This window comes from Vigna unguiculata, chromosome 5 (genome assembly GCF_004118075.2).
Source record: "Vigna unguiculata cultivar IT97K-499-35 chromosome 5, ASM411807v1, whole genome shotgun sequence".
In the NCBI taxonomy this organism is placed as follows: domain Eukaryota; kingdom Viridiplantae; phylum Streptophyta; class Magnoliopsida; order Fabales; family Fabaceae; genus Vigna; species Vigna unguiculata.
The window spans coordinates 48,169,932-48,181,447 of record NC_040283.1 but is presented as its reverse complement, the minus strand read 5'-3'; the positions used below and the strand labels follow the sequence as shown (position 1 = coordinate 48,181,447).

General features: G+C 35.9%; 1 protein-coding gene across 2 annotated transcripts; it reads right to left on the bottom strand.

The window, feature by feature from the left end:
• Window positions 1-3,116: 3,116 nt before the first annotated feature.
• On the bottom strand, window positions 3,117-11,516 carry LOC114184855 (topless-related protein 1). Of its 2 annotated transcripts, none has more exons than XM_028072202.1 (26): window positions 11,258-11,516; window positions 10,676-10,812; window positions 10,365-10,544; window positions 10,164-10,277; window positions 9,937-10,095; window positions 9,294-9,471; window positions 9,075-9,198; window positions 8,853-8,962; window positions 8,581-8,746; window positions 8,359-8,468; window positions 8,212-8,281; window positions 8,039-8,112; window positions 7,844-7,939; window positions 7,673-7,768; window positions 7,397-7,524; window positions 7,040-7,274; window positions 6,795-6,956; window positions 6,623-6,721; window positions 6,330-6,476; window positions 5,610-5,720; window positions 5,335-5,514; window positions 5,125-5,253; window positions 4,945-5,040; window positions 4,576-4,764; window positions 4,328-4,494; window positions 3,117-3,705 (listed from the first exon to the last, which is right to left on the bottom strand). In XM_028072202.1, the coding sequence occupies exons 2-26, from the start codon at window positions 10,753-10,755 to the stop codon at window positions 3,501-3,503; spliced, it is 3,405 nt and encodes a 1,134-aa protein (XP_027928003.1). In that variant the 5' UTR covers window positions 10,756-10,812; window positions 11,258-11,516; the 3' UTR covers window positions 3,117-3,500. The 2 variants fall into 2 exon arrangements, with proteins under 2 accessions (XP_027928003.1, XP_027928004.1); XM_028072203.1 differs by having other exon boundaries at window positions 8,853-8,896.

Below are 11,516 nucleotides of genomic sequence, written 5' to 3'. Positions count from 1 at the left end.
CTATATGGATCTGTCAAATTACATGTACATTTTTTTGTGTATTTTAAACAAACTGTATCTATATTTGTTAAGTTACCAAATAAATAGGTTAAGTTACCAAACTTCGTATCTATATTTGTTAACTCAAACATGTTTTCTTTTTCTTTTTTGAGAACGTTAGCACGTGACATCATGAATGTACTTTAAGAATTTTAGTTCTATTTATTAAATAACATGTAGAGCATTTTTTAACTTTTTCAGTGACATTAAGTTTTATTATTACATTAATTATATTAATTTATCATTTCTTAATAACTAACTTATTTTCTACATTTTTGTGCCTTAATATATATTCTTTCACCTATTATTTCTCTTTTTCTTAACCACACTTCTTCTACAAGACTAATCTGAAAATTGAGAAATAGCACAAAAAAACATATCCTCAATTTACGAGGGTCATCCAATAGCTGAAAGAAGTGATCCCTCAAACCCAAACCAGAATTCCCAAATCTAAATGTTTCAAAACAAGAAGACCTCACAATTCGGAGCATTTCTTTCTGTACCCCCCTTTTTCTTCCTGCACCCCCTAATTTTTGAAATTCCAATTTTGCCCTCAACCCACTAAAAATCCTAAAATTTTTCAATCTTATATTCTCTCCTCAGCTTTCCCTTTCTGCAGTCGCCGCACACCCCATTGACACCTTGCATCCCATCTTCTAGTGATGCCTTGCACGTCCTTTACCCATCACCTTGCATCTATTTTTGCAGCCTTTCGGTCTATCTATTTCTTGCTGGTGTGGAGTGCTGAAAAAGATCATATCAAAGGAGGAGGCGGACGTAGGAGGACACTGGAAAATCGAGTGCAAAAGAGAAGGACAACGCGCCACTTCTCCATCCACTCCTTATTCGTTGTTTCGTTCGGTAAAGAAGAATAGGTACATCGAACAATGGTCTGAGGTTATGGTTTTATAGTTTTTAGGTGGAAGTGGTTGTCAATGGCGAGAATGAGAGAAGAAAAGGCAATGCAAACCGGATTAGCTAATTTGGTATTCACTACCGGATTAACCAATCCGGTATGGGTTCTTGGGTCTGATAGTAAATATTGGATAAGTTCAGTTTGCACATATTTCTTTTCTCTGTTTGTTGATTTTATAGTTTAGGGTTCGATGTTTTAGTTGTCCATTGTTTTAGGTTTAGGGGAAAGTTAGTTTTCTTTATGTTATAATAATTTTTGTGTGTTGTTGTTACAATGGTTTTTCATGTGATGTTTTTGATATGACTATTTCCATACAGTGAAATGGCAAGGATAAGAGGTGTTGGCTCTACCTGTGTTGGAACCCACACAAATGGTACAAGATAAAGACCCACGACATTTGTTTATAGGAGGAATAGTGGTGAACCTCTAGATATTAACCCTGTTGCTACAACTCAAATGGTTGGTGATGGTAACAAGCATGAAGAAGGCTTTCTTGAGGCCATTAAACACCTCTCTATTGGTAAAATATGTTGACCACATGGTTTTTAAACTCTAGGAGGGTGAGGTAAGTAAACAAAAAATTTAGGTTGTTCTTAATTTGATGATGAATTGACGATTTATATAATGTATAACAATAATAAATGTGTAGGATCGGGACCAAAAACAATTCCTCGCACCTACTCAAATAGATCATCACGCGTAGCAAATATATCAATGTCATAAAATGTTCACTATAATCTCCTCCTCAAACATCATCTTCACTAATTAACATTTCAAATTCTTCCGTGTACAAATTTCGGTCAACTTCTTTTGATACTTTATTAAAAAACTATTCATGTCGAACATGTTAAACACTTTAAAAAAGAACAGACAAATTAGATAAAAAAAAATTGCATTGTTCTTAAGCATATTACATAATTATGTAGAAAACATCAAACAATAACGGATTGGGTAATCTGGTATACAACGCCATATCCGAAAGATCATACCAAATTACTTAATTCGATTTGTAGAAATATATACTAAATTATGTAATCCAGTATGTGTAATCAGATCCGAAAATATACCAATTTATGTAATTTGATACACATTTTTATATATCGAATTAGGTAATTTGTTATGATCTTCTGAATCCGATTATGCATACTACATTGTCTAATTCATTATTCTACCAACTTCACACTTCTAACTTTTATAATCCGATTCACGTTCATCCGGTAATTAATACTAGGATGCCTAATCCGGAAAAATTTAAAAACCTCAGGTAGCACCACTGCATGGCACCCCTAACAGAACCCTACATAACCCTACCAGAGAAGCTACTAAACCTATTAAAACATGCATACCTCTTTGTTGTTAAGATGAAAGGGAGATTGGTTGATTAGGAGCTGCTGCATGGAAAGAAGGGAACACGAAAACAAACTAAGACCAACAAGATCAACTGTTGGGACGAGATGTAGTGGAGAAGATGACAACGCCGGAAGCAAACCAAAAGCAAAAGAAGAATTTAATTTTTTTTTATTACAATTACATTTAAGAAGGACATATGCAGGATTTTATGACTTAGGGACTTCAGTAAGAAATAAGGGGGTGCAGAAAGAAATGCTCCACACTTGGATTCTGCATTAAAAGACTAAAAATCATAACTCAGAAAATTTTCTTCTCACAACACCACATTTTCTTTATGCACCCCCAAATTTTTTAAAGTACCCAATTTGCCATTTCGGTTTTATTAATTATCATCCAACTTTCATTATTGTCCCCTGTTGATGTTCTTATTTGTAATCTATCGATTTGAATATTGAATTTGAAAGTATTATTAAACGTGGAAGTTTTGTATGATGTTAAAGTTAGATTTAGGATATAGAATTTTCATTCTTTAAAGATTTTGAAAATTGAGATGAAATTGATTTTCTTATTTTACATCTGTAATTGTAATAGATTGAACTTTGAATAATAATTATTTCACGACTAAAATAATTACCTAAACCCTAAACCTTTAAAGAAAAATCCAAATAATACTCATTAATAAAAGAAATTCTATTTTGATTGTTTGCCATTTGCTCAACTTCCAAAGCCACCACAGAGAGGGGAAACTTTACGATGATCCCGAGTCAAGTGGAGAAAAAAAAGATTCATCACTATGTCATGAACCACAAACTAAACCGTTTAAAAAATTTATATATTTATATGAGTAAAATTTGAGCAGCCGAAGACAAGATATCCTAGTAAGTTACATGAAGAGTGCATGGGATTACAACAGAGAAGTTAGGATAATAAACCAATCTAAATAAATAACCAGAAAAAGTTTAAACTCAAGAACTTCTGCTCTGCAGCATCATTAGACTTAAAGAAAATTTTCACATATTTTGGCAATTACAAGGTTTAGGTTTTGGTTCAAGGTTGGTCCATTGTTCTGGCATGTGTTCAACAATGGATAGACCTAATTCAGAGAGTGTCCTGCATTAACATAAGTACATACCTAGTTCTTGAAATGGCCAGCAAGCCAAGTATGTAAAAGAAACTTGTCTTTGGCTGACATGGATCATCTCTGAGCTTCATCCGAAGAAGCTCCAACTGAAGTAGCTGCTATATTGCTCGTTGATCCGTTCTCATTGGGTGGAGGCACACCCCATTTGCCTTCAGACTCAAGAGGCTCAAACACATGAACTCCACCATCTGATAATCCTACAGCAAACTGATTTGGTTCTTGAGGATGTGCAGCAATAACAAGTGGTTGTACATTAGAACTGCACAGCATAGAAACCAACAATGCACTTAGTATTCAACTAGTACTGCAGAAACGATTGTCAGATAATATAAAACAAGCAAATTTCAAATACAGAATAATCTTCATAAAGAATCAATGAATCATATGTAATGTTAATTAGATCAGATTCACTTTAGAGTGACTTCCTTTTCCCATCTTTATAGAGTAAACAATAAAGAAGGTAAAACATTCATGTATTTTCCTTTGAGATCATTTATATAATAAGCATGAAATGATATTTGCATATGGGTCTGTAATTCCAGTGTATAGTTCAAATGAAAGTTCGTTTGGTCTGGAAGTTTGAAGAACTTGTATTTCCAAAGGATGTTGATAGCAAGAAAATGTAAAATGTTCACAACTTCAATGAGGTTTTGACTTTAAAAACAGATTAACTAGACGAAACAAGAATAAAAATTGAACTGCTTGGAATTTTCCATGACTTCAAACCCAGTTGCTTCAAAAGAAAACGAAAAATATCCCAAATTCACAGTTTCAAAACAAAATTTACCACAAAAGTTAAGATTGAGGAAAATGAAAGCCATTAATAAGTTGTGACAAGTATCATACTAAGTATTATAGAAGTCTATCAAACAAAGCATTACCTGACACTGGCTGAAAGATAAGCAGAAGGATTGATTCGACAACGTAATCTAAGGTTTGAAGCACTAAATACACAGACTGTTGCATCTAAGAAGCTGGCATATATGAGCTGGCTATCACATGAGAAAGTTGCATGTGATACTGGGGCTGCTGATTCTCGTGGGAACCACTACAGTTCACGTTTCAGACATTAGACTAGAATAAAATTGATTATTTATAGTTAACTGAAAACTGAATTTAATGAACTAACCTGCTTTAAACATTCTAGTTTTGTTGCTTCATAAATGGCAAGCTGAGTTTCATGTACAACCAAGAAGCGGATCTGATCCTGATGAAACTGTACACGGGTATCTGCCTGAGCTGGTGGAGTCCTCCCAGCAGGAAGTTGCAAGAATCTAGATTTCTGCTTTTCCCATCCATCAGTATTCCACACACAAAGCTGCACAACAGACATAAGACTTTTAATTCAACACAAAACCAGCTTTATAAGGTGAGGTTTGCACCCTATCCAATTATATATTATGAAATTGCCTTATCTGTAGTCGATATGGGATTCCAACACAATTTAATCATAGAAAACATAGAATTCAGAGAAAGACCTACAGGGGACAACTATTACCTGAGCATCTGCCCCAGATGAAACTAGCACATTCAGTACATGAGAAAAAGCAAGACCAGTTATTCTTTTAGTATGACCTTTGAGTTTACTTTTAACCTGCAAAGAAAAAAGAAAACACAGTAACACCTTATTACTCAGACAAAAGACTAAGCGGGAAATGTTTATGGGCAGCAATGATACCTCATCCACACGGACATTATATATTTGAATGGAAGAATCATCCATGCCTATAGCAATAATATTATTATCCTGAGGATGGAAAGCAAGAAATGTAGCTGCAGGTGGTGGGGGCATGAATGTTGTCATTGTCTGTACTTGGCCAAGAACATTGAAATTGGTTAGTTGTAAACCAAATAAAGTCTTGAATAATGACTATGGATAATAGCTCACCTTAAAAGTCATCATATTGAACAGAGAAATCTTCCCTCCTGATGCTGACATTACATAAGAATCATTTTTTGACAGAGCAAAGCAGGGAACGGCATCCTCAGTATTGCTATCAGTAATGTCATTAGTCATCAGAATGCCACTGGAAGGTTGCCACAACTGTGGCTGCACATTGGCAGTGGCCTGCAAAAATAAATATTATCAGAATAAAATTTCTATGCCGAATTGTATGACTAGAGAAGAGTGATGTCTGAAGAGTAATTTGCAGATTCCCACACCTTGCCGGTTGAATTACGATCACTTCGCTGCCATTTCCAGAGCAGATGAATGGCATTTGAAGCTAATGCTAGAATAGCATTACCTGAATTAGTATATATCAACCTAGATATCTGAAAGAACAAAGATGAAGATTAAATCAGAAACAACGTCAGTTTTGGAGGGAGTATCAGCTTACAAGCAGGAAATTTGAAGGTGGTCTTAACATAGTATTCATAAGTTAAATGAAATGAAGGACACATGATAGAACCCATGACTTTGATGGGTTGGAGGAGGTCCAATAGCAGAAATAAAGTTTGACTACAGAAAGGACCAGAAGACCAGCATAGGACTGTTACTGAGAGGAGAGAATTTAGTAAATGCGGCATAGAATATTTATTGTGAAATGGGGGAGTTAGCCCTGTTTCAGTCTGGTTTGTGTGCTGTAGTGTAAAGAAGTGCTGCCTCTGGATCTGTGTTTATTTTGTAAATAGTGTGCTGCTAGAATTCAATAAAATTTCATTATTCAGAGGTGGTGTTCAATAGTCACAATTGCCCAGTTGTTCTTTCATTTTGATTGGGGATGCAAGAAAGGGAGGGGAATGCAGGAATCATTAAAACCATGTTCATTGAAAAAGACAAATTCCAATGTAATTAAAATGCTATGAAAATTAATAAGGATATTTGATATGATCTACCACATGAAGATCTTTTAAGGACAAATACAGCAAGTAAATACATACCTTGTTCACTCTAACATTCTCAGGTAGCTTCAAGGGTCTACATTGAGATGGTTCACTGATTTCAGTGAGCTTCCATATCTTTGATTTATCATTGGATTCTTCACTAATTCTAGGTTTAACATCACCCAAGTTTCGAGCATCCCCATTCTGATAAGTTGAAATTTACAGTGTTAATGATAAAAAAACCAATAGTAATGAAAATAAATATGCATTGCAACAATTGCAGTGAGATCCTTAATCAGCGGCATTGAAGTAAATAAGATCCTACTGATACAAAGACAAGATAACCAGACCATTGCAGTAATAGCTACAACAGATGAGGCCCTCTCTGCAAGTGCAGCACTGGTTGCTGCAGCAGCTGCTGCAGCAGCTGAAATTGGATTTATTGCAGGCTGCCACAAATATCATGTCAGACTAGGTTTAATTAACAAGAGAAAGGAAAGTATAACATCTATATAATTCTACCTTTGTCATGGCTTCTGACGTTCTAGATGTATCGTATAAAGAATTCTCTAATGTACGTAACACACGAATACCATCTCCATTGGCTAAGATTTTGATTCCATTCTCATTTGCAGAAACAGCTAAAAGAGCTCCATCCTTATTAAAACGGATACGCGGACTTGCCTAGAATTAAGATAACCCTAACAATTAGCAACTATTATCTCTAGATAATGGCTATCCAAATTGTAATAAAATAATGAACTTACAGGGAGACCACCATCAGCATCAACAGTTGTCAAAAGCTGAATATTGTCCATGTCCCAGAATTTAATGGAGAAATCATCACCTGCAGCCAAATATCGATTTTTGGTTGTATCAAATTGTACAACACCCAAAGATCGTTTCCGAAATCCTTGATAAGTCCTTTTCACAGCTCCTTCACTTTCATTCCACTCAACGATAGAGGATTCCCCCTCCTTACTCGTCCCACATGAAAAAAGTCTATAAAATACATTTAAGCCAAGGAAATGTTTTAGCAAAATTAGATCAAAACAGATAGTATAATCCAACAATAAAATAGGATTCAGATTTAGAGTGCAAGTAGCCATGGTTAGTATACAAACCTTGTACCATCAGCACTGTAGGCCATGGTTGTACACCAACGACCAGGAGCTTCATAATCAACACGAGATCCCAAATTATCATACAACCATGCTTTTATCTTTCCATCTAATGCCGTGGAAAAGATGAACTATAGCAGATAAAGTTTCAACAAGAAAACAAATTAGTACCATTGTCAAAGGATTTTCTATGGGGCACTCTACCTATACAGCTAAAGGAATCATATGGCAACAAACTCAACCAGCATTATCCCATTGGGTATCAAAGTCAACCTGTACCTGAATGTTTTCTTTATAATGTGGACAGACAGAATAAACTGGAGCCTCATGACCTTCAAAAGTATATTGTTTTGTACCCGAAGCAGCATCCCAAACCTTATATTGAATAACTTAATTAGACACATGTTATATTCACATCAGAAAACTAAGCTCAAGATTTGATAGACCTACCTTAATGGTCTTATCGTCACCACAGGTAATGACACATAGCTGCTTATTAGGGTGGGAAAATGCTAAATCATTAACTCCACCAACATGAGCATCAATCTGGTAAAGTTCAAGTAAACAATTACACAAAAGGGTCAATAAAACCTAAATTAAGCAAAAAGAACTCTTCATTATACAAGTGTTTGCATGTGCATATACCTCCAAATGCTGTCGAACTTCATCCCCACCGTGGTAAGAGTATATCTGAACAATGTGCCTTGAGTAAGCAACTCCTGCTCAACAGAAAAAATCGATAAATGAGAGAATCCTTTAGTCTGACAGTATACATTATTCACATTTACACAAAACTTGAAGACTTGAAAAGCTTTTACCAAATAAAGCCCCATCAGGACTCCAAATCACACGGTTGACAGAAACACCCGGATCTTTGACAAGAGCAGCCTGGATTGTTTATGATTAGTTATGTTTTCAATCATTGCAAACTCAACAATTCAATAAATAAGGCGAGAAAGGGCAACCTGAAAGGGCATTGAACAAGCACTAAGATCCCACACTTTAAAATTCCTCATCAGCAACCGCTCCCTGGAGCCCACTTCCCACAAAGCAATGTCCCCCACATTCGTGCCAACTAACACATTGCATCAAGAAAACAAAATTCAGTCAATTTCAAGCATGAATAGTTAATACGTGTAACTATAATCACGTAAACACTAATAAAAGGCCTTAAAAGTGTAACAGACCAAGAAGCAGTGTCTGTTGAACTGGATGAAAATCCATGCTCATAGGAGATGAGCCTTGATTCAGAGTTCGCATGACAGTCTTCGGCAAGTCGTCAGGTGCATTAAAAGCCTGAGCATGACTATGACCAGGAAATGTAGCTGACAGAACATTGACTGGCAGATTGACCTGCACAAAATAAACACAGATTCATAGCAGAAATGTGAAAGTTAATAACTTGCATTCCTGAGTTCCAAGATTCTATAGGATGTTTCAATAAATGAAACCAGATTACCTCATCTGATATTCCCATTGGTCTTGTTCTCTTAGAAACATGATCTGAATCACCAGACGGATAATCAACAGAAGGATTAGTTGGAGGGGTCCTAGGGTGCTTCAAAGCAGCTTAAAAGGCAATGAAACATCAGAGGTCAAAGATTACAAACCAAGCATAGCATCCTAAGTACAACTAGTCATCAAGAGTTAGAGAACAAAAGAAAGCAAAAGAATATAATACCCGGGATTGATGGTGCACCAAGACCTATAGCTCCACCAGAGACTGCAGGATGTGCTACAGTTGTTGGATTTGACATCCAACCAGCCAGGGGTGTTGGCACCGGTGTTGGAGTAGGTTGAAAAGGCTATACATGTGACAGAGTCCAGCATCATAAAAAGAACCAAAACAAAATAACATATCATACAACTCCTATGAAACCAAATCAGTTCAGTAGCCCACCCCATGTGCACCAAGAGGAGGAAATCCTCCAGCCTTCGGTAATGATCCCAGTAGTGGATTGCTAGCAGGGGATGGAGCCCGTGCACCATTAGGTTGTCCACACGAGTGATCCACGAAAAGTGTTTTTATATCTGGATTTGGCCGGGGATTCTTACAAAGTTGATGCTGCCAATTCAAGCTGAAATTTAATTTTGAAACAGGAAAATAAAAAGAAAAGAAAAAATCTCAGTTATCCCATCATAAAAGATTATCTTGTCAACTTTAAATAGTATTTACATTGCAAAAGCATATGCAGTAACCCATCTACATGCCAGAAGCTTTAAAGAAGGAACTAAACAGTCAAGTATTAGAGGATATAATAAAAACATTCTGTGAACAAAATTACAATGCTTCCACGTAAAAAGTGCAATAGGTTTCAACGGTCAGAATATTGGATAAGCATAGCATGAACATGTGTACGCTAAACAAAATAGAGATGTAAATATGGAAAACGGCAGATGACACCTCCTTCAATTGTAACTTTTATGCAGACATACCAAAAGCAATATCAGATATACAGTATATACCAATAAGTTATTACATGCAGAGCATAGAGTACAGTTGTATGTTTATTGAAATGATTTTAGACCTTCAAATTAATTACCTCTGATTGATGAGAGTCCGTAACCTTGAGTTTTTAAGGTTGGGAAATTGCAATTTATCTCGAAACAAGGGATTAGCCTCAATCAACTTTTTGAGCTCAACCAACATGATTGCCCTTGCAGACTTCGTATCACCATACTTGGACAATTGCTCGTTCTCCCTATAACAAGGAAATCACTTTCTGTCTTTTACATATGTTTTAAACCAATCTACCAATTATATCCATACCTAAAATTCTCCAATGTCAAAAGCTGTGTGATTTCCTTAAAAAGTTCTTCATTAAATGTGGCAAAGACTTTCAAATCCTTCACTAATATTTCCACAGCCTTGGACCGATCATGCCTACAAAATATAAATTAAAACAGCTGAAGTTCAATACTTAATATTGAGTCTCAACAGAATGCATCTGTAAACTGGTTGAGAACTTACTTATCTAGTGCCTCCAGGTACTTCTGCTTCCTTATCTCAAAAAATATCTTCATAGAATACCTATTGTCGTCTACTTTGGTGAAACCAGAGAGATACCTCTCAACCTCATCCCAATTACCATTGTGCACTTCATCTTCAAAATATTTCATGTTAAAGAAAAATCCAGACTCCTGCTCCAGTCTAATATTTAAAAATAATAATAATAATTGGTCAGATAATTATTGTGATAAAAACTAATCAACACAAGTAGAGATGACCAAAATAATAATAATAATAATAACGCCACAGAATTTAAATGGAACAAGCCCCACTTGTGAACAGTTTCTTTGAACTTTTCCTCATCCAGAAACTGCAGGATTAAGAACACCAACTCCCGACTGAGAGATGACATCGTAACTGCCTCGCCTTCGATCAGATAAGTACCAAAGTGAGCAACTATAAACTAGATCTGCGGACAAAAAAATTATTTAAAAAAAATGGGCGGTTAGAGAAATTGCACGCCGACCAGTCACGAGAAAACCAAACAAAAAATGCAGACAAGAAAATCAAGACCGGTAGTGTTTCATTTGACTAGCCCCAAGAAAACATTTAGGAAAGAAGAGCTTCTATGTCCAAAAAATCAACCAAAACAGAGCGGAGAAAGAAGGTTTTAGGGGAAAAAACAAAAGGGCACAAGAAATTGAGTGTATTCCATAAGATCAAAGCTAGAGAACGAAAGCGGCTTTAATCCCATAAGGGAATCCAAGATGCAAGAGAAAACATCATAAAGTGTTTTATAAAAGGAAAGAAAAAGAAGGAAAAGTCGAAATTAAAATACACATAAAAGCTACAGACTTTAAAACAGCAGATTCCGAAACTTGAAAGAGAGAGAAAGGGTTTCGAGAAGCTCTCACCTTCAAAACTCCGAGTCACATGGGAGGCAAGGTCTCCGAATATATAACGCACCACCACACCACACCAAGAGAGAAACCCAAAAGACCAGAACTTTCTCTCTCTTCTCTTCTTCTCCACTTTCTCTCTCTTGCAAGAAATGTCCAAATATACTCTCACTCACTCTCTATCTCTAATTACCAATCTCTCTCTATATATATATAGGACACATGAACTTGCTGAAATAGGTTATTTTATATAGGACGCGACAGGGAAGGGAGA

What these genes read in the sequence shown, in the direction of transcription:
- LOC114184855 (XM_028072202.1), bottom strand. Translation starts at nt 10,755, where the DNA reads ATGTCATCTCTCAGTCGGGAGTTGGTGTTCTTAATCCTGCAGTTTCTG. An exon ending in TCCTGATGGGGCTTTATTTG is followed by an intron (nt 8,113 to 8,211) that starts GTAAAAGCTTTT and finishes TCTGTTGAGCAG; the next exon opens with GAGTTGCTTACTCAAGGCAC. An exon ending in TTGTAGCTATTACTGCAATG is followed by an intron (nt 6,477 to 6,622) that starts GTCTGGTTATCT and finishes TCAACTTATCAG; the next exon opens with AATGGGGATGCTCGAAACTT.